Here is a 22,880-nt window from a genome sequence, read left to right as displayed (position 1 = left end):
TGCAGGGAGCCCCCAAAAACTCCTGCAGCGAGGGGAGGCTGTGGAGCAGGGGCAGGATGGTGCTACATGGTGTGCCCAGCTCTTCAAAGCTCAGTTTCCCCTCGTTTTTGCCGCCCCAAGGAGAGGCCAAGCAAGAGCCTGTCCCTATGGGTGACCCCGAGGCCAGATCAGGGACTTGGGAGAGAGGCTGTAATTGGGGGCTGTTGCCTATGGGGGACAGGGAGGAGCCAGGGCAGAGCACAGCACTTCCCAACCTCTCCCCTCTCATCACCTTCTGCACACCCTGAGGAGCAGAACATCACAACAACCAAATAATTCATTTCATCTCCCAGTCCCTAGAAAATTGCTCCTTGCACTATATTCATGCAGCTGGGCACCAGTTTGGCCCTGCTCCCTCCCAGTGCTCCTGGGTGAAGCGTGCCTCAGTTTCTCCACTCAAACCAGCTCTTCCAAACCATCCTGTCTCTATCCTCACCAGCCCCAGTGGTTCACATGAGAGCCCTCACACAGCCCTGAGACACAGGCTGGCTCCCTGTGCCTGCAGGGCCTGTCCCCCATCCTCACCAGAACCTGCCCCTACAACACCCCTGACTGGACTGGCGTTATGCCCTGGCACTGGCAATAGTTCCAAGGGTGGGAAAATATCTCCAGGCTCCCAGATTGCTGGAGATGGGGCATAACAAAGCCAAGTGTCATAAAGCTCAATCCAGATATCCAGGTCTCTGTATCCAGCTGCCTACACACCTGTGCCTGCAAACCCCTGTGTGATGCTCACAGGGCTTGGAGAGCAGCAGCAGCTGCAGAAGCCCCAGTGCCCTCTGAGCGTCCTGGCCGGTTTGGAATTGTGACACACCTTGCTTTTGTACGGGCTACTTAACACCCAATAGGCAGCAATTAATTTGTGCTCTCCAAAAATAATTGAATACCTTTAAAGAGCCATTCTTTGTGTGAAGGTTGCAAGGCAGACACCTTCTAGGCATTTTAAAGCCAGCGTCCATCACTGTGGCCATTTATTACACATCCGCCATATCTAAAGCACTCAAAAAAAAAAAAATAAATCTTAATCTCTGCTGAAAAATGTTCTTAGGAAGCTACAGGGATTGGAGCTGCCCTATGCCTACACACCTGTGCCTGCAAACCTCTGTGGGATGCTCATAGGGCTTGGAGAGCAGCAGCAGCTCCAGAAGCCCCAGTGCCCTCTGAGTGTCCTGGCTGGTTTGGAATTGTGACACACCTTGCTAATTCTGGAAGTGACCCCCAGCAGGCACACACCAAAGGCTCCTGGGCTTTTTGTATGGGCTACATAACACCCAATAGGCAAAAATTAATTTGTGCTTTCCAAAAATAATTGAATACCTTTAAAGAGCCATTGCTGCTTCTTTCCCTGAAAGCTGCAACGACACCTTCTAGGCATTTTAAAGCCAGTGTCCATCACTGTGGCTATTCTTTACACATCCGCCATATCTAAAGCACTCAAAAAAAAAAAAAAAAAAAATCTTAATCTCTGCTGAAAAATGTTCTTAGGCAGCCGCAGGGGTTGGAGCTGCCCCGGATTGCCGAGCTGGCAGGCGGGAGCCTCCTCTGCTGACTCCTCTGGGGAAGCGATGCCTGCACGTTTCCGTGGGAGCCCCGCCACGCGCGGGCACGGGCAGCGAGCCCAGCGGCGGCACCGGGAGCGGCGGCACCGGGAGCGGCACCGGGAGCGGCCCGAGCCGTGACCCGCGCCCGCAGTGCCCGGGGGCCGGGGCTGCCCCGGGGATGGGCTGCCTGGAGCCCATGTGATGCGATGCGGGGCTGGCGCCGCTCTCCCGTCCCTCTCCCGCTCGCTCGCTGCTGTCATGGCGACTCCCAATAATGTTACTCCCACCAACTGCAGCTGGTGGCCCATCTCGGCGCTGGAGAACAGCGCGGGGAAATCCACGGAAGGCGAGGAAAATCACGACCCGACGGACCCCGCTCTCAAATCGCAGGACACGTTGGTTTTGTACCACTGGACCCAGTCTTTCAGCTCACAAAAGGTAAAGAGAATGATCGCTCGGCCGGGCGCTGGGGCGAGAATCACCTCCGGGTGCCAGGGCATCGCTTTGCTCGGGAGGATGGATGGATGGACGGACGGATGGACGGATGGATGCGCTGGGGGAGAGCGAGGGGCTCAGCCCCGTGGCTGGCCGGGGCAGCAGCGTGCGGCCAGGCAGATCTTTGTACCTTTTACAGCATCTGCCTGGGGAGGGGATGGGGATGAGGATGAGGACGAGGATGGGGGGGGGCTCGGCCAAATCTTGCCTTTGCTTTGGTATCACGGTTCGCACCGGGAGCCGCCTCGGCTTTTGTGCTCGCTGCCAGCCCCACACTGGCGTGGCCGGGAGCGCAGACAAAGGCAGAGCCGGGCCGGGACCACCCTGATGCTGCTGATGCTGATGCTGCGGGAGGAGAGGCAGCCCGAGCCAGGCTGGTACCCGGGAGAGCATCCCGGACCCCGGCACGCAGCGATGATTCACCCCTCACACTGCAGCAGCGCCCTGGAAATTCTATTCCCGGATTGCCCCAGCAAGAAATCCCGTTTTTCACACAATAGTAAATGCTCATTTCGCAGCACGGCAGCTGTGTAGCAAACCCAGCCTTCACCCCCAGCCTCAAACTCCGCATCATTCCCGAGCCATGAGCACCATATGGAGAACGGGCTGCTCGCAGGGGTGGGTGTCGGAACACCGAGTTCCCGGTGCCAGGGCCTCCCCGAGCTGCACAGCCCGGCGGGAAGGCCGGGCAGAGGTGCCCGTTCCTGCCGGCAGACACAAAGGAGGGAGGATGCCCGGTGCAGCAGGGGGCTGCACATGGTCGGCAGGATCCGCACTGCCGGGGATGCTCGTGCCCGGCTCCCCGCGCAATTCCCGGGAATGTTTTGTCACCCCAGCCTGGGATCCCCTTTGGGGTGTTGGCAGGGACCCCTGGCTGCCTCCTGCCAGGCCTTCAGCTCCTGAAAGCAGCACAGGGAGCCTGGGGCTGGATATCCCTGATGGTTCTGGATACTCCGGGTGGTTCTGGATACCCCAGGTGGTTCTGGATACCCCGGGTGGTTCTGGATACCCCGGGTGGTTCTGGATACCCCCAGGTGGTGCTGGATACCCCCAGTGGTTCTGGATACCCCCAGTGGTTCTGGATACCCCAGGTGGTTCTGGATACCCCGGGTGGTGCTGGATACCCCGGGTGGTGCTGGATACCCCAGGTGGTTCTGGATACCCCCGGGTGGTGCTGGCTGAGGTTTATGTATCAGCTGGGAGGAAAAGGCCAGGAGCGAGTTGCAGTTGAGGAACCCTTTCTCTAGGAAGGAAGGAACCAGGAGGAACCAGGCTTTCTCTTGTTTGACTTTAAAAGAAAAAAAAAATTAACTCGCCAGTCCTGTGAATAATTAATGACTAATTCCCCAGGAACTCTGAAGTACTCACAGAAAGGCTTATATATGTTAAATTGTATTTTTAGCTGCTGCTAGTTGGATGAAAACAAGTTCTTTTGCCTCATTCGATGGTTCTGTAAATCATGGCTTTCTCACATCCCCCGTGGGCTTTTTTTTTTTTTTGTGTTTGACATACTTAGTTCATAATAGTCAGGTTTTATAACCCAGAAGCCCAAAATGCCATCCCTGAGTGCATATTCAGCACTGTTTAATGCACAGAGCAGAGCAGCAGGATCAGCCCTGAGGTGGGGATGGGGATGGTGATGGTGTCCCACATTCAGCCCCACTGCTGCCTCCTCCTGCCCCTCTGCAAGGCTGGACTCACCTTTCCCACCCCTGAGATGTGTGGGTGCCATCCCTGCCGTGCTGGGCAGGCCCAGGGCTGGAGGAGGGCCGGGGAAGGGGAGGTTTGACACAAGAGGTGTGAAGGTGCTGGGTGATGCCCTCGAGATAACGTCAGCATGGGGGAAGAGGAGGAGGAGGAATGCTGTGCAGGGTCACAGGGGCTGCCTGGAACTTCTCACAGAACAGAGCCTAAAGGCAGAGTCCACTCCTGAGAGTGGAACATACCTGAGTCAGCATCCAGGTCTCCTTCAGCCAGCCAGCAGCACTCACTGGGGGCACGTGTAAGCACAACATTGCTGCAGCCCTGCTTCCTCCTCTTCCTCCTCTTCCTCCTCTTCCTCCTCCTTTTCTTCCTCAGTATGTGCTGGGATCCACAGCAGCATCACTCCCCCAGCTGGAGAGCTCCTGCCTCCCTCCACCCATGAGGGATTGGCTTTCCTGAGGCAACCAGGACCAGGGAGGATGGTCCATGATTCTGAGAAGACAGGATGGGTTTGGGTGTCCCCTCTTTGCCAGGAAAATTAACTCTTTGCAGCTGTCCCATGGCTACAGCTGCTTGGCTTCTTGCAGGGCAAGCCCGTGATCCTGGCACATCAGGATTAATTTTAAGTTAACTTAAACTGTGTTTAAATTTAAGGGAAAGTTTTGGGGGTGTAATGGGGTAGTGGGGACTGGAGAGCAGCTCAGAGTGTTGTGCTGAGCCCTTTCTCCCTGGCTGCCTGCCCCAGGTGCGGCTGGTGATCGCAGAGAAGGGGCTGCCCTGCGAGGAGCGGGACGTCAGCATGCCCCTGATGGAGCACAAGGAGCCCTGGTTCATGCGGCTCAACCTGGGCGAGGAGGTGCCCGTCATCATCCACAGGGACAACATCATCAGCGACTACAACCAGATCATCGACTACATGGAGAAGAACTTCACGGGAGGTAGGGCAAGGCTGGGCTCTGCCTCAGAGGAAATGCATGTCTAGTCCACATTTTAAACTGATCTACTTTTTTTCTTTAAAATTTTATCTTCACCCCAGAAGATCAGCAAGACACCAGCCCACCCCAGACTTCTGTGTTTTCCCATGAAATTGAAGAATTTCCAGCAGAAATCCCTTGCTGGAGGCTCTGAGGGGTGTGGTAGCTAAGTTCCCCTTTTTCTGTCCTGGAAGTCAGGCTTCCTAACCACACAATTTCTCTCAGTCCCCACAGTGCATGGCGGCATTTCACCAGAGTCCCCACTGGGGCACAGCCCATGGGAACACTTCTGACTTTAGACACATCTGTGCTTTTTCCCTTTGTATAAAGGGGCAAAAGGGCCTCTGCTGAGAGAAGGTGGGTGTAAGCTGTGTGCTGCTGCTCCTCTCCCTGCTTCCTCCAGGATTCCTGGGCCAGGGCACCCTGCTGTCCCTGCTGTGCCTCAGAGAAAACAGCCTCTCTAAAGGGAAAACCAGCCAGCAGTGCTGAGGACCATGGGAGGATGATGTGACACAAACCCAGAGGAAGGGACAGCCAGGAGAGGGAAGCTCACATTCCCCTGGAGCAGGGCTGCAGGCCTGCCACACCGGGATGCTGAGACAGAGCTCAGCCTTGCTCAGCAGCCTCTCCCTGGCATCTCACACCCCTTCACCCTCATCCCCCCAATCCTGGGGGCTGCTGGGCTGGGACACCCACAGGGCAGCCTTCAAAGCTGAGCAGGGATCTCAGGCTTTGCCATCACAATGTTCAGCCCAGCATCCATCCCCTTGCAACAGAGACATCAAAAACATCTCAAAATAGCTCCCAGAGCCAGGGCTCCTTGCCAGCTCAGCTGCTGTCCTCTCCTGGCCCCTCCACTGCGCTGCTGCTCCGTGGAGGCACAGAGCTCCCTCCCAGAGGGGCAGCAGGGATCCCACTGGGAGGGATCCCACACCAGCAGCACCTCCTAGGGAATGGCAGCTGCTTTCCTGCCTGGCAGCAGCCCCAGCACAGGGGACATCAGGGGGTGTCAGTCCCTGCGCCACTTCAGCCGGTCTCTGCGAAGGGCAGGTGGTCTGACATATGTGACAACAGGCTGTCCCCAGCAGGAGGGGCACACAGAGCACTGGGAAACTCCTGTCGTTGAGGTTTTCCAGCCAGGTGCAGTTTCTGACCTTTCTGCTGGGAAATGGAGAGGGGAAGCTCCAGGCCCAGAGCATCACTCCCTGCTCCATGCTCTGCTCCATCACATCACCCAGCAGTGCAGCTGCCAAAAGCATTGCCAGGATGTGGCAGTGCTGATCTGAGGGGGAATCAGCCACCTTGCAAAAGTGTGTACAGTTTGAAAAGGCCTTTACAGGGTATTTTTACTGAGCTGTGTTTTCCCCTGGGCTAAGGGCATGGCCTTTATCAGCTGCTTACACACACTGGGGTCCAGCTATCAGTAAAGGGTAGTGTGTGGGTAAATGTTTTCATTTTCCCAAAAATAGCAGTGAATAGTGCCAATAAGCCACATTTGAGGATGTTTCTCACTAAGACACTGCCCAGCAGTGCCCAGAAAGCCAGAAACTGATCAGGGCAACATTTCTTCCAGGCAGGAGTGTCCTCCAAGGTCTGCACCCCCTTGCACAGCCACAGAGTGCATCAGCAGCCTCTATGTGCAGGTTGCTGTGGCATGTAAAGGCAAGCCAGGCCATCCCAATGAAAAACCTCCCTGGAACATGCTGAAGGACGTGGGCTGGTGGCCAGCACGCTGCTATTTCATTGTGGTTGCTCCATCTTCCTGCAGGATGGAGCAGTCCCTCTGCATGTGCTGTTCCCAGCCTCAGCCCCAGCCCTTTGGCTGCTGGCCAGGGCCCTGTGGAAGGAGTACACAGGCTATAGGTCAGTTGTTGTTTCACTCATCTGATCACTTTTCTCGGGTGGAAAATCCCCACTTGGAGAGCTGGAGCCCAGGCAGTGCAGGCAGGGAGCAGCCCTTGGCAGGGAGGAGCCACCAAAACCTCCCCTTGCTCTGGGGACAGTGACACTGATGCCTATCCATGGGACAACTCGTGGAGCCTTCCAGCAGGGACAGGCTGGGTCAGAGCCATGAGACTTCCAGTACAGGAGGCACCAAAATTTGCCTGGTTCTCATCCAGCCATGGGCACCAGCAGGCAGGATAATGGCAAGGCCAGGTCCTGCCACCTGCAGCAGGGCTGGGCAGAGCACAGCTGTCATTTCAGGCCCTGAGACAAGGGGCTGCCCTGCTCACATCTGCTAAAACCCCGCCAACATGACCCAACTCAGGTGGGGACACTGGGATGTGGAGAGCCCAGTGCTGCAGGCAGGATGTGAACAACAGTCAGAGTCCTGGTGGTGGATTTACTCACTGCCTGTAGACACTATAAACATTTATGATCCCTTAAAAACTGTGAGAGTTAAAAATCTTGGGGGAGACAAGAGCAATGTTTTGCTTCTTCTGGCGTCACCTGCCTTGTATTTTGAGCTGACAGAGTAATAAAAGGCACAATGCAAATTACTATCCATGGAAAGTGAATAAACCCAACAAGGCAGGGAGGAGCAGAGCCAGCCAGGGCAAAGGATGTTCCTGCAGCTGAGACACTGGCTGAGCATGGAGGGAAGATGCACTGGGCTTCTTTGGTCATCTACTCTGATTGCCCATTTGGGGATTTTTAAGGAAGCCCAAGATTATGAGGTACCTCACTGTCACTGGAGACTCAGGAGATCCTAAACTCAAATCCCCATCTTTTAACTCTTTTCTGCAGACCAGGAAGATTTTTCTCCCATTCTAAGAGACAAGAAATTAGAGTGTGGAGATCAGGGCTGGCTGCACTGACCCCAGGGAACACCAGGGCTCTGGGGCTGGGTAATGACATCCATACATTCCCCTGTGATCCTGTGGGTTTGTCCATCTCAGGGCACGGGCTGGCTGCACTCCTGGCTGGGATGGGCAGCAGGGAGGGCGAGGACAGAGCTGGCAGATTTAAGTGAAAGCTCTGCCCCAGGCAGCCCTGCTATCCCAGCAGGATTGCTCCCTGCTGTCCTGAGCAGCTGAGGAGCTGCCAAGGAGCACCTGAGCCCTCCCAGGTGTTGCTGATTTGTGGAAGCAAACAAACTCCACAACTTGTGTGAAAATTGTAAAGTGGGGACTGCTCCCTTCAAAATATACGTGTACCTCTGGGAACTCTAGATCCTCTTTTATCTCTCTCTCTCAAATACATATGCATGCCATTTCACAATAGGTTTACACATATTCATTCTAATGTTTTCACGTGACATTTGCCGCTAATTCTTCTTTATCAGAAAGAATTTCTGGGTCAGGCTGCCCCCTCTCTAACAGTCTCTCTGTCTGCCCCCCTTATCTCTGTCCTTTGGCTGAAGCAGTTTCTCTGAGCATAGGCTTTCTACAAGAACAGGCAGTCAGATTAAACAGCTGTGTTTCCAAGTTACAGACTTAACTCAAAGATGTGTGGGAATCCATAAATCAGAAAGTTTTGGGAAAACTGCAAAAGGCAAGCCTCAGAGACAGCAGAACTGTGATTAGAGCTAAGCAGTAGCCGTGAGATAGATCAGCAGGAAAATTATGTAAAAAGTAGAAAAGCAAGGACAAATAGAACAATGGTTGTGTATTAATGCTTGTCTAGAATAACACCCTAAGCTACAGAAAAGTTTATCTAGCAAGATATTAGGAAGTTTTAAGCTTAATAATGGAGCTCTGTGCATTGTGTTTTAAGGCTCCTGCCTGGATGAAATATTGCCTGAATATTATTGTATTCAAAATAAACAGGCATTGTTTTAACCAAAGGTACGTGTGCTTATAGTGATTGGATAGAACTACTGTCAATGTGCTTTTGCTTTGTGTGATTGGTCAAAAAACTTATAAAGTAAGTTGTAGCGTTAAGTTCTCGGTCTGCTGCCTGGGATGTGAGCTGGTGGCATCTTCCTGTGGTCATTATATTGCAAAAGTTCTATTGTCATTACATTACAAGGGTTCCATATTTCTAGAGTTTTGTACCACCTTGATGTTTTCTTGTAGGCAGCTTCTCAAAGCACTGACTCGTCCTTGCAGTAGCCAACTGACTCCAGTTCCCACCAATCCACTCTTTTATCTCACTCTTCTTATTGGCTACAGGTGTGGCCCGTTAACATCAGGCCTGCTCCTAATCTTTACTTATTGGTTCAGCTGCAACTCTTTGGGGGATAAGATTTCATTCTATACCACCCTCATTTACCCAAACTGTAACCCCCTACATCTTCCCATTGTCATAACCATGCAATGAGACTGACGCTGGAGAATGAAACAGCTCAAGGCACGTTCCTAGCAGTCCCGTCCTGTTGGTGGTTTGTACAGCGATAGATGTGCATTTCACCTAAATCAAAAGGGATTTTTGCTCTGGAGAATTTCCGCTGTGTCTGACCGATAACGCCTTTCCCTGGCCGCGCAGAGAACGTGCCGCAGCTGATCCCCGAGCCGGGCAGCGCGCTGCACTCGCGGGTGCTGCAGTACCGGGAGCTGCTGGACTCGCTGCCCATGGACGCCTACACGCACGGCTGCATCCTGCACCCCGAGCTCACCACCGACTCCATGATCCCAAAGTACGCCACCACTGAGATCCGCAGTAAGTCAGTCGCCTGCCCGGGGGGCTGCCCAGCTCCTCTAGGCTCCACAGCCCACCGTGCTCCTGCTCGTCTCCCCTTCCTGCCAAAGCACACAGAACACCCACAGGGTCCCCACCACACCCAAGAAGCTCTGCCTGCAGCACCCACACAAGTGCAATTCCCTGATCTGGGAACTGCAGGCATCCTAGAGGGACTTCCTAACTCAGGGGGTGTCCAGGCTCCCATGCATCTCCTCAGCTCTGACCTGGGAATTGCCGGTATCCTAGAGAGACTTCCTAACTCACGGGGTGTCCAGGCTCCCATGCTTCTCCTCAGCTCTTTCTGGGTCACAGGAATTTGCCCCTCTCCCTGCAACAACTCCAAGGGCAGAGGCAGGAGGGAGCAGCCAGACTGAGTTGCAGGCGGCGCATGAATCGGCACAAGTCTGTGTACCCGACCTTCAAGTGCTCATGAAACATTGACGATGCTTAATATAACTCAATGGCAGGGATTGCTCCTGGAGAGAATTCCTGGCCAGAAAAGTGACCTTGTCAGGAGGGTGTTGGCACGTCCCAGGTCCCTCCCTTCATTTAGGGTCCAGCCCCAAGCTGAGCCCATAGAAAACACTGTTCCCACCCCCATCCCTTTGGTTTCCTGGGTCCCAGATGGTCCTGCTGGGGTGGAATGCGCTTGTACACAGAGAGAAACAGGCAGGTCCTGAGGTGCAGCTTGTGGTCTGCCCTGCCTCTGCTGACACCCGTCACAGACAGCTGTCCCCATGTCACCAAGTGTCACCTCCACCCCCAGACCTCGGGCTGAAGTAGGCCAGAGCCCCTCCCTCCCCAAAGGGTGTGGCTGTGATGGCTTCAGCCCCCATCTGCCTCACATCACCTCCCAGCACTCTGCTGAGGTCTCTGAACACATCTCCTTGTCCAAACCCTGTCACTGGTGGCATTTTCCCAAGCCACAGAAGGGGTATGAGCAGGTCCATGTGCTGATGGTGTCCTTCCTCCCCAGCTCATCTCCTGCCCCCAGGCTCAGCTGCCCTGCTGCAATGGGTGCTGAGGGGAATCGATGTTGTGGTGTCCCAAGGAGAGGGTGAACCCAGGTTCCAGGCTCTCCCAAGGGGAATGAAATCAGGATGATATCCAGGTCTCCATCTGAGTTGCAGCCCCAGGAGAGCTGCTTGGCAGCCTTAGCAAGCACAAGCTCACAGCAAAAATGGGAATTCCAGCATTTTATGGCAGTGCACAGCCTGCTGCTGGCTCCCACCCCACTGGCCCTGGCACCTCCTGCATCAGCACCCTGGCAGAGCCAAGGCCTCCCTTGGTGGAGGAACAAGGAGGGAAAGACAGATGGTCCCTGGCTGGATGATATTAGCCCAACTTTGGATAATTTATGCTATCCCTTAGGTGTTACTCTGCCTCTAGGATTCCTTTCTTCCTTTCACTCTGCCCCTCTCCCTCCTCTAGCTCCCTTGCACAAAGCCCTTCCCATCCTCCCTGTGCCCAGAGAGGCAGAGGGGTGAGTGAGCATCTCTCCATGCCCATGCTGGGCCCCACACCAGGGAACTGAGGGACAGCTTCACCCAGGAGGGAGCACTCCCTCCCTGCCCCACTGCCCTGAATGCACACCTGAGTGTGGGCAGCCAGCTCAGGCATCCCACAGGCTCAGCCTGGGTTATGGGCAAGCCCCGGGCTGTGCTTAACCAGCAAGAAACAGACAGAACTTCCAGCAGCTCTAGTGTGAATCCAGCAGGGGAAATGAAGAGCTGAAACTCTCAGGCTGGGAGTCACCACAGGGAGGGGGATTGGCCAAACCTTGGAGCCAGCCCTGCCCTGTGAGATCCCTGTGTGCAGGGACAGCTGACAGAGCCACATACCCTCAGATGTGAGAGCACAGCAGCAGCAAGCCACGGATTTTGCCCATTTTGGCTCTCTGGGATATTTTCCCTTGGTGCTACAGCCATATTTTGGCTGCAGGATGGGGTGATTTGCTGTCACACACTGCTCATCCCAGCCTCTCTTTCTGTGTCCCCCAGGACATTTAGCTAATGCCACCACGGACCTGATGAAGCTGGACCATGAAGAGGAGCCACAGCTCTCTGAGCCTTACCTCTCCAAGCAGAAGAAGCTCATGGTGAGTTGGTCAAAGCCACACACATCCCTGGTGCTGGGGGAACACAGACCTGCCATGGGCACCTAGTGCTTTGTGCATCCACTTACTCCACATTCTAACCCTGCTCTCCACCCAGGCCAAGATCCTGGAGCACGACAATGTGAACTACTTGAAGAAGATCCTTGGAGAACTTGGGATGGTGCTCGACCAGATTGAGGCTGAGCTGGAGAAAAGGAAATTGGAGTACCAAGGTAGGCACGGGGCTGTGTTCCCACACGAGGCTGAGGTGCAACACCAGAAACAGCCAAGATTTGCATCTGATGAACCACTCCCATGGAGCAACCTCTGCTGGGTCTGGGGCTGCCTCTGGGCTCTCCTGGTTTTGGGTACACTGATGTTGTTGCAGCCATGCTCTTACTAACCCCTGGTAAACCAGCCCTGCACCCCTTGCCTCAGGGAATAGCAGGAGCCCTGTCCTCATGGGTGCTCTTTGGGAGCCCCAAAGCCACCTCAGGGTGATGGCAGGTGCCCTCTACCCCAGCAAGGGACTGACAGTGACTGATGCTCTGCTGGTTTAGGAAGCAGCAGGCTGGCCCCAGCACCACGAGGAGCTGAAAGTGCAGAGATGGGGATGTGTGCGACAGAAAACCCTCACATCACCAGGCTGGGCACATCCCAGAGGAGCACGGGCAGGGAAACGCAGGAGTCTGAGGGGCCCTGGAGGGCAGAGCCCTTACAGAGCCTGCGTCACAGGCCAGCAGGTGGGAGACAGGGACACCAGCCATCCCTGACAGCCAACAACGGTGCTGGAGCCTGCCCAGAGCTGCCCTGGCAGCCAGGGGTGCCTGGGCACAGTGGGCAGCGCTTGTCCTGCCATCACCCCCGGGTGATGCCAGCCTTCCTCCTCTGTGCCTCACTGCTGGCAGCGCTCAGAGCCCCCGGCTGCCAGCACCAGGGGCCAGATGCAGAGCCCAGGCACAGTCAATGAGGGGATGGCCCCACAGCTGGCCCTGCCCTGGGCAGCCCTGCGTCACTCAGGGCCACCCTGGAGAGCCCTCGCAGGTGCCAAGGTGGGGCCCTGCAGGGCAGGGGGCTGGGGATTTACCAGGAGCCCTGATGTGCTCACTGTGGCATCCTGCCTTGCCCTAATTTCCTCAAACACCCTCATTAACCGCTGGGAGGGCTGGCACAGCAGAATTCAGCCTAATGAGGTGCCCTGGGAGGACATCCCGGGTGCTTGGAGCAGAGGCATCACTGCTGCTGCATTGCCAGCACCCACGTGCTCCAATGCCTTCAGTCCTGGTGCGCTGCTCCTGCCCTCTGCTCCAGAACCCCAAACTCCCACCCTGTGCCCATGGTCAGGATGTCAGCAGTGGGCAGGATCACCACTTTGGCAAGCTCCCAGGAGCTGCAGTGCAGCAGCTCTGTGCCCACGCAGCCCAAGCTGCAGCAGCAGCAGGGTGGGAGGTGCTGCAGCAGCACCAGGAGACCCCAGCCACAGTCACCCCCTTCAGCTGGGACAGGCTGAGCCCACCTGGGGCTGCTGGGCATGCACAGGGAACAGTCTTGGCCTGTGCTTCCACCCCACTGGGTGCTGGGCAGGGCTGCAAGGGGCTCCAGAGCTCAGCAGAGGATCCAGCCCAGAGCCAGGAGGGACAGAGGGACACGGATGGGTCACAGCTCTCTCCTGAATTCACCATCCCCACCTGTGCTTCCTCCTTCACCTGCAGCAGCTCCTGGAGTGATGCAGCTGCCTCAGCCCTGCTCCCCTCACCGCTGAGCAGCAGCACCCACAGGGTCCCAGCACACCCGAGAAGCTCTGGCTGCAGCACCCGCACGAGTCATTAGTCACTGAAAATATTTATTGATTAATTAGGCACAGGCAATCTGTCCACTTGGGCAGTGCCTCCAGCAGGATCTGGCAGGCTGCCAAGCAGCCACAAATGAGGGTTGCTAATTACCCATAATTGCCCCAGCCTGGTCCTGCAGCAGCTGCAGGGCCTGCCCTGGGGTGCTCTGATGGAGCCCCTCTTCTCTTTCCTGACACAATGGCCACAGCACAATGAAGAGCCCCAGAATCAGGAATCTGGAGCAAAGCTGACTGAGTGTGGATTTTTGTGTCCCTTCTGATGTTCTTTACCTGCACCTTCTTTCATCTCCGTCAGCTCCATCCCAGCCCAGCTCCTCACTATTGAAAGGGCACTGAGGGAGTGCTTAACAATATCCTGGCCTGAAACTGCTGTTTCCAAACTAACAGCAGCTTGGGTTATTTTTGGATGTCTCTCTAGTTGGTATATTTCTGGGATCACCCATTATCAGGGGTTCTCAACCCTTCAGTGTCTTTCTTCATGTCCTGCAATCACCCTGAGCTCTGTCTCCCCCAAATCCTGGCTCTTGGCACAGAGGTGCTGCCAGTTTTGGTGTCCTGGAGCAGGGTCCCTGGTACAGGAGAGAGAACAAAGGAAGAACCTCCCCAGCAGCACACACAGGAGAGCAGCCAGGCCATGCAGCAAATGGTTTTGATTCCTGAGGATTTCTCACATCCCTAAAATAGGCCAGGTTGACGTGACACTCCCGAAACAGCTCCTGGTGCTGCCAAGGGCAGACACTGCTGCTGTCCCCGAGCACTGACACAGCACAAGGGGTCACTGCACAGCATCTTCCTTCAAGGGGGACAAAGGGCTCTTTTCCAGGGATCTCCTACTGCTCTTGACTTGGGGGAGAGGCAGCAGAGCTGCTTTGCAGCCAGTAATTTGTGTATTCACACAGGCTATAAATCATCATCTCCTATTCCCAGCTTTTGGCACCCCAGACTCTCCATCACAGTAGATGGGCTGTGAGCTCCTGGCCCATGAGAGAGCTGGGAAAAAACACCCCAGATCTACAAATGCTCCTGCCTATGTGGACCTTTTGAGCAAGCTTTTAGGTGTCTCCCCAAGGGATTCTTACCTCTGCTCTGTGTATTCTCTCTCCAGGGCAGAAATGTGAACTCTGGCTCTGCGGATGCGTCTTCACTTTGGCCGATGTCTTGTTAGGAGCCACCCTGCACCGCCTCAAGTTTCTGGGACTCTCTAAGAAATACTGGGAGGATGGCAGCAGACCCAACCTACAGTCCTTCTTTGACAGGATACAGAAACGCTTCGCCTTCAGGAAAGTTTTGGGAGACATCCACACCACGCTGCTCTCTGCAGTGGTACCCAACGCCTTCAGGCTGGTCAAGCGGAAACCTCCCTCCTTCCTTGGAGCCTCCTTCCTGATGGGATCTCTGGGGGGAATGGGATATTTTGCTTATTGGTACTTAAAGAAAAAATACATCTAGTGCTGACTGCTTGGTGTTTAGTTTGGTGTCTCTGTGCTGTGTGAAATTATGATGAAGCCTCAGTAACTGTAATGAAATTTGAAGCAAGGTAATGAATAATTATATTGTTTAATGTAACATTCCATAGTCTAGAAGTAGAAACCTATACTGCAAGGAAATAAGACAACAACAACAACAACAACAACAACAAAAGCGTCAACTTGTAAATGCCTTTTTTAGGTTTAGGTATTCAACTCCAGCCAGAGGCTCAAGGGTTCATGGGCTCAGCCCTGCCCACTGGGAAGTGGCACTGCCTCCAGCACCACCAGCTCCAGGGGGACAGACAGAATCCCAGGAGGCTTCCCAACACCCAAGTTGACTACTGGGACTTGGATACTTGGTCCTGTGCGTTTGTGTTTCCAAATTGTTCACTGGCCACATTTCACACATGCAGGTAGTGGGGACTTTCTTCTTCTAGAAGGCGTTGTGTTGTCGTGCTCGGAGCAGGGTGCAGTAGCTGGTCACAGTCAAGGTGGATTTATGTTCTTCAAGTATTCCATTTTTAAAATTATTTTCATTAAAAGGAATATTTTTTATTGAGCTGCTCTTAGAATGTATCCACTTTCTACGTCTGGTTTTGGTGGGCTTTTTTTTAAAAGAATTTAATGTCTGTCTTTAACTGCCGCACTTTTTCCTTGAGATAAATCGTTTTGACTTTCATCCTGAATTCTGGCACATGAAGGAGATTATTGTTTTAAGCCTTTTGGCTCTGTCTCTTGAGTTTTCTTTCACGGATTTGCAAAGGATCTTTCACCAACTGAGCATATTTGGACTCTGAAAAAGTACAACCATTTTCAGAACTTTTCAGCACTTTCCTGAAGGCGCTTTGGCTTTCTTCCATTGGGGGCTCTTTTCTGTCATTTCCTCGCTGTGTGTTTTCTTAGGGACACTTTGCACAGAATCACATTGATGACTTTCTTGTGCCTTTTGCATGCTGGAAAGAATAACAGGCCTCACTGCTACTCATGCTTTGGAAACTGAGATCCTCAATAAACCATATGGGAGGAGTAATGGCTTCGCATCTCTAAATGTTTTCCACATCCTTCTGGTCCCAGTGCAAGGCATGCCCCAGGGCACTGGGATGTGCAGGTGGTTTGTGCTTTGCCTCATGTACTGCACTGGTACAAACTTGCATGGAAATTATATGTATTCCTCTTCCAACCACTAATTTCTGTCAGCACTCAGCCTGCTGGCTTTCCAGGCACTCCAGTGATACCTGGGAGCCATGCTGTATCTCAGGGCTTGGGAATGAATGCCAAGGGTGGCTGAAATAACAGGAATTGCATTTGCCTCTGATTCAAAGGTTATCTTTATGCATTTGAAAGCAGCAACCTTTCCCAGGACCTTTTGGTACAACCTGGCAGCCACAGAATTGGGAATGTTGAGCAGGAATTAAAGGGGACGAGCACATCGAGAGTGCAAAACACACGTTTATATGGTGCTCGCCATAAGGCTGATCTGACAGGCTTCTAGAATACAACAGGCTGTGTAGCTGCAGAGGCTCTGTGTTATCCCTGTTACCACCCTGTGGTTGGGTAAGCACTTAAAATTGGGGTGTGAGAACCTAAATCCTCCTGGTTCCTGCAGCTGAGGCTGCTGAGTGAAACCTTGCAGACACACGTTCTCCCAAATACATTCAGTATTTGCTTTGTGGAGTCAGTGACTTCAGAAGAAATAGTTATTTTCCTTCTTGTTGAAGAGGGAGGCAGGAGGCTGCCCTGAGCTCCTCCCTTTTGCTGAATCTGAAAGGTGTAAGAAGATGACCTAGGGGTCATCCTCTCTTTGGTCAATTAGCTGGTGATAAATATTTATAAAGGCACACCAACATAAAACCCTTACCAGGATTTCACCCTTTTCCCTTTTTTTATAGTCCTACAGGCACATTCCCTAGTGATCTCCAAAAGCTGATGAAATGCACACTCCAGGCCTGGAAAGGAATATTAATGGATTACAAGGCCAGGAAACCCAGAGGGAAGAAGAACAAAAACTTCCTCCATTGCTAGGGTTTCAGCCCAAGAATGAGGCAGAAGGAAGCTGCTTTGCAAGACTGCTGCTGGTTACTTTGCTCCTTAATTTTATTTATTTATGTATTTTAAACCACAGAACTGTAAAGTCATGGAGCAAATCAGACCTCTGAACACTGGAGAAAATGGGTGTGTGTTTTGTTAGGAGCACACTGTTAAAATGCAGCTGTTAGGAGGAAGCCCAGCAGCTGGAACAGGACAGGAGCTGTCACCAGTGTTGCACTGTGGGAAGACACTGATGCTGTAGTGGTGGATTTTGTACAGGTTCTCAGCTAGAAATAGTCAATAATAAGCCTTTGTTCTGGACCAAATAAAAATAAAATATAAAAAAAAAAAATTGGTGCCACTCCCTGTCACTAAGCCTTGTTTTCGTGTCCTGGTAATGAAAAAGTACCAGGACTTTGCTCCAGGGAAAAGCAATTGGTGAGAGTGATAAAAGACAATTTCTGTGGCAGGCAGAGGCTGGATTGATGTGTGAGATCCCTGAATGAATGTCAGAGCCCCGATCAATCCCCTTAGCCGTGTCCATAGGCAGCCCTGGGGTGATTACAGGCTGTCATCATAGAAATTTGCTCTTGCTCTGACTGATCTCAGCCTGATCAGACCTTTCTGCTCCAGTTCCACTGCGAAGGGGAGCCCACTGCACGCCCTGGCCATGAGCCAGGCACTGGCCTGTTTGCTGCTCAGGGCATGTTCCGCACACAGAAACATGGAAATGATGGCAAAAATCTGGTTTCTCACTCCAGGACTCTCTGCTTTGCTCTCAGCAAGGTGTGGGACAACAGCAGTGCCCAAGGGGAAAGGCTGGAAGGTGAGGCACCTCAGAGGTGCTATTTTATATTTTAGACAGGAGGGAATGGCTCCTGCTGCATCCTGCTCCCAATACTCCTGTGTGCCTGACCCAACCCCAGCCAGGGTCCTCCTTCACTCTGGATGTACTCATTTACCCAAGGAAATTTTTATCCTCCAAAATCCCTGTGTTTTAGAGACAAATGTGCTTTGAGGCACCTCAGTGCTTTAAAATCTGTGTCTGTGCTGAGGTGTGGAACTTGTAATTATCAGAGGAACGAAAATCAGGAGCTTTCTGTCAAGTCCAAGCAGCCCTGAGATGCAGCTTGATGACACAGAGCCTTTCCCTCCTGCCTCCCAAGCCTCCTGTTTAACAGGCTCCCAGTGGTCACATTTGCAGAGCTGCAGCTTCTGAAATCTTTTTACTCCTCCAGGATTTGCTCAAAAGACTCGATTATGAAAATTGAAAATGTACATGTCAGCCTTACTGCTGGCTGGCATTGCTCTCCTTTGCTTGGCAAGGGATGGAGGGGACCTCTCCATGCAGAATAAAGGATTTCAACACCAAGCTGGCCAGAGGACAGGGAACACACCACAGAGCCTCTCACAACTTGCCAAATAAATCAAGAGCTGCCTAAGAATGTCTAGTGACCATTTGGTGGCCCTGTCAGAAATTATTTGCCAAGTGCTCCTCTGTTTTTGAAGGGAAAAAAACCATCCTTACCCCTCAACTGCAATTTCAGAATCCAGGCTACAGAGGGAAGAGGGATGGTGTAGGAGCTGCCCCTTCCTTCCTTTCTGCTGTGAAAGTAAATGAAGGATTTCCCCACATACCACCAAAACATTAAAGCTTGTGAAAATAATTAACATCAAGTTGTGTTTGGTGGTGTTCACTGCCATCATTAGGATCAAAGCCAAAACCACCCAGACTGGATCCACAATGCAGGCAGTGACAGCAACTAAATCCCTCAGGCTACTGAAAGGTATGTGGGATTGAAATAATGTGGGATAGTATGAATACAGTACTTTGAGATGGCTAGGATAATATAAAATATGATGATATGAGACTAAAAACTAAAAACCCAAAGAAACAGGAGAAATGTACAACCTAAGAGCTAACTATTGTAACCCCAAACCTGTGGCATAGCTGAGGATAAAAGGGCAATTCCTACTCACAGCAAAGCTGCTCTGGCTACACAAGTCTGTAGAAAAGCTCCTTCTGCCATAGTGGCATAAAGTCCCGCGTTCAGCAGCAGTGCCCAGGGAAAAGTTCAACCCCCACAGGTGTGAATTAAAGTTGAAAACATCTCTGTATGCAGTGAACAGGAACAGATTTTGTATGCCTGAAAGATTTCCCAAAGCATGGCCTCAGTGGCCAAACTGCAGATGTTTCAGACCCAGCCATTTCTACTGAATCTAAAGCTACAAGCAGTAATAAAAACACACAGCAACTTGGATTCTCTGATAAAGCACATTCATGATAAATACATTTCCTGGTTTTCCCCTGGTGCTGATCCCCAAATGTGCCCAAAGGACATTTCACTGTCATTTTCCTTCATTCTCCTTTTAACTGGCTTTTCTCTGGAGGATTAAACAGAGAGAAAACAGCCTGCACTGAGCAGCTCTCAGTGGAAGAAGGAATGGCAGCTCTGCCATAAATAATGAGGATGAAGAATTGCTCTGTCCATCACTGCAGCAGTACCTGTGTGCTGCTGGCCAGGCTCTACCTGCAGAGAGGAGATCATTTCCATTTCCATGTCACTTTGGCGCTGGAGAGAGCTTCAATAAAGAAAATGTCAACCTCCACCCACTTGTCAGGAGCTCACAGGATTTTTTCTTCCTTTTTGTTCCCTCTGCACAATGATCTACTTTCAGGTCCTTTTTCCCTCACCCCTCTCTGCTGTCCTGCCCCTTTGCTGTCCCCTGGGCTCTCTGGTGTCACTCTCCTGTCACAGACAGCAGGCCACGTGTGACCATCCCCCAGGGACATTCCTGCTGTCAGGAGTCCCTGGGCTCTCAGGTTCTGCATCACCTCCCCTTCCCCCTGTCTGAGGAAGAACTGCTGAGAAAGGAAGGAGATGGAATCTTGCTAAAAACCTCTTAACAAACAGCACAGATCAATGATTTCTAAAACATTCCTTTAAAAATAACACCATCCATCCCCCGCGCTTGCATTGCCTCCCTTCTCAGCCCTTTCCTACCAGCACCTCATCTCTCCTGCGACCTAAATCCTTTTTAGCTCCAATAGAGTTATCCAAATAAAGCTACTTTGCAGTCAGAACAGTGTAACCAGGTTTGAGGGTGCTGTGTAATGCTGCAGGCAGTTCTTGACACAGAACCAAGTATCCTGCATAGTTAAGTGCAGTTTTGCACACGCTCTTTACATCACAAGGTCATGTCACTCCACCACCAGCCTCCTGAACACTCTTCTATTTTTGCTTACCAGAAGCAATTTCTTTCCATTCTGTCCCCTGGGATCCAAGCACCACACAACAGCAATAGGTTTTTCTCCCCTTGGTCACAAGAAAAAAAAAAACCCAAACAAAATCTCTGAAAACAACAAAGAAAAATCCCCAGCAAACAAAATAAACCAAAAAACTTTTTTTTTCTCCTTACTTCCAAACTGTGACAATCAAGATAAAAAATACATATATTCTTAAAAACTTCAAACCTCTATCACTCCCATTCTTCTAAAAATGGAATCAGGTCAGGCTATGACAAAGCTGAAGCACCAGAGCTGTGGCCCACACCAGGTCCATGCCTGCTGCCATCACCTGCAAAACCTGCAGCGGGCAGGCCCAGGGTGCCACCCCAACAGCACAACCCTGCTGGGTGTGGGAACAACAATTCACACATTTGGACAAGGCCAACAGGCTCTGTGGGCTGAGCAGCATCCTTGTTTTCCACCCTTTTTGCATGGCTTTCCCCACCAGAGTCGGCTGTTCTGAGCTCAGCCTGTTCAGCTGAATTCTCCTCGGTGGTGAGTGACAGCATTCAGGCTGTCACCAACATGTCACACCACGAGTGACCTCCCAGCACAGAACCCATGAGAAGGGAGGGCTCTGCAGGCAGGGCAGGATCCAGGGAAAGGATTTCAGAAGCTGACATTTACACTGAGGATGTGCCCAGTTCCTGCTCTGGTATCAAGCAGGACTGAGGGAATGCACAAAACTAACCTGAACTGGATGGGAAAAGGCTTCAGAGAGGTGAGGAAAAAGTAAGTTTTTGCATTTATTCTCGTTGAACATTTCTTCAGCCTTCACCTCCAGGGAGATCCTCAGCTCTGCCACAGATCTCCTGTCACTGCACACATTGTCAGGAAGAGCACAACAGGGAAAGGGCATTTTTCCAAGTGCTGCTTTCCCATGATATCCAACCCTCCTGATATCCAACCTTCCCCTACTGTTAATTTTGTTTTAGTCCCAATGCTTTACAGAGGAGTAATTTGGCTTGTTACAAGCACATGGCATTATCTTTCATTTTGTGATGGACAGGGGGTAGTTTAAAAATAAATAAGCTTTCAGACTAAATAATACAATTATATAATTGCCTTAGATTTCATGGACTGCATTCAATCTTGATAACCATTTCCATGTCTGCTTTTTCAGCTTTTAAACTTTATGCTCTCATTCTGTACTTTATTTAGGCACTAAGGGCCTCTTCCCACATCCAAATTAATGATTTCCTGCTAAGCACCTGGATGAAAGCACCCTGCAGTGAAGTGAGCACTCAGTCCAAGAGAAGGACAAAGGTAACTCTCCTAATGCATTGAGGTCTGCTCATCACATCACCTTTTTCCTCCCCTGAGCTTGAGCACATCAGGCGCAGTTCTTAAATGAATAAACCATGTGCTTTTCTCCAGGTTTTCCACCAGCACAGTGACAGAGCAGTTTAACAACAGTTAAACATCAGTTCAGAGTCACAACAGCCTTTTTGTGTCTATTAATTACTTTCATCTTAAGCTTTGCAAAATGCCTCAAAGGAGGGAAGGCAAAATACTGAGAGAGCACACATCCAGCAGAGGTGGAGAGCATTTATTACTAATCTGTGCTCCAGGAGGAGAGATGAAGTTATGAAAAGAAATAATCCCAGGAAGCAGGTTTCTGAGCAAAAGGAGATAACACGAGGTGATCAAAGAGCTGGAGAAGGCCGATTGCAGAGAGCTGCAGGGAGCTACTTTGAGTGTCCTGGTCTGAGGAACACTAAGCTACAGTGGAAAAATCAGTTACTATTTCATGAAGTGACCATTGACTTGTGTTCACAACTAAAGACTGATTTCCCAAAATATTTAACATATCACAGCAGTTTCTTCCATTAAAGTGCACTCCAGGGCATAACTGGGTGTTTCTCACTTTGTCACCGATTGCCACACACCGAATGCCACACACCAAAACAGAAAACAGGATTTTTTTTTTTTTTTTTTTTTTTTTTGCAGCCACCCACAACCCAAGTTTCAGCACACACAAATAAATTGGGAAAGCAGGAATACCATTTAGCACCAGTGAAGCATTCATGGATGACATTTGCTTTAACAAACTTGGAGGAAGAATCAAACCCTGGGTTCAGGCTTGTTTAAAGTCTGAGCTGCTCACATGGCTCTTATGAAAGACCTCAACTTTCCTGTTTGCCTGAGCTCACCTGCAGTGACACCAACATCTGAAAGAGTCCCAAGTAAGTGAAGAGTGAAATGAATCCTAAGGCAGTTTCTCTTCCCACTGTGCTCTACCTGTTCCCAGCAGAGGAAAATGTTTAAGGCACCAAGAGCTGCCTTGACCACAGAGTCAGGACAATGATGCTCCTGTGAAACAACTGTGAAACAGGGCCCACAAAACAGCCCAAACACAGGCAATGAAAGATTAACAGACAGATGTTGAAATATGTTAGTAAGATGTTGGAGACAAAAATTCCCTGCGTAATTCTGCAGACAGAAACACAGCTCTGTGAGAACAACAGGAATACTTTAATGCAGAAAAAGCAAAAAAAAAAAAAAAAAAAAAATCCACCCCAACACTTGAAACAAACCAGTAATACCTGTTGACAGCTGATTTGTGCCTTTGGCACAGGATACCAGCTGCTCCCAGCACTGTTTCTCTTTGGCTGCAGATCTGTTGTGGAGAGGCTGCAATTTTTATTTTAATGATAAAATTTGGGAGAGAAATGAAACTCAGATAAATGTGACGGCAAAGATGTGAACAAGAAATTTGCAACTTTAAGTTTCCAGATGAAGCACAAGGAAGCAGATTCCTAGTTTGGAGT

The 22,880-nt window shown here is 51.4% G+C and overlaps 1 protein-coding gene across 1 annotated transcript; it reads left to right on the top strand.

Moving 5' to 3' along the window:
• Nucleotides 1–1,676: 1,676 nt before the first annotated feature.
• Nucleotides 1,677–15,822, top strand: GDAP1L1 (ganglioside induced differentiation associated protein 1 like 1). Its single transcript, XM_063172256.1, has 6 exons — nucleotides 1,677–2,018; nucleotides 4,525–4,717; nucleotides 9,182–9,355; nucleotides 11,377–11,474; nucleotides 11,590–11,704; nucleotides 14,429–15,822. The coding sequence occupies exons 1-6, from the start codon at nucleotides 1,782–1,784 to the stop codon at nucleotides 14,770–14,772; spliced, it is 1,161 nt and encodes a 386-aa protein (XP_063028326.1). The 5' UTR covers nucleotides 1,677–1,781; the 3' UTR covers nucleotides 14,773–15,822.
• The last annotated feature ends 7,058 nt before the right edge of the window (nucleotides 15,823–22,880 follow it).

Source organism: Melospiza melodia, chromosome 19 (genome assembly GCF_035770615.1).
Source record: "Melospiza melodia melodia isolate bMelMel2 chromosome 19, bMelMel2.pri, whole genome shotgun sequence".
Taxonomy (NCBI): domain Eukaryota; kingdom Metazoa; phylum Chordata; class Aves; order Passeriformes; family Passerellidae; genus Melospiza; species Melospiza melodia.
The sequence above is the reverse complement of the archived record's forward strand: the minus strand, read 5'-3'. Positions and strand labels throughout refer to the sequence as shown.

Excerpts from the sequence above, each read along its gene's own strand:
- GDAP1L1 (XM_063172256.1), top strand. The coding sequence starts at position 1,782 with ATGCGATGCGGGGCTGGCGCCGCTCTCCCGTCCCTCTCCCGCTCGCTC. Across the intron at positions 9,356-11,376 it reads CGCCACCACTGAGATCCGCA|GACATTTAGCTAATGCCACC; the intron begins GTAAGTCAGTCG and ends TGTGTCCCCCAG. Across the intron at positions 11,475-11,589 it reads CCAAGCAGAAGAAGCTCATG|GCCAAGATCCTGGAGCACGA; the intron begins GTGAGTTGGTCA and ends CTCTCCACCCAG.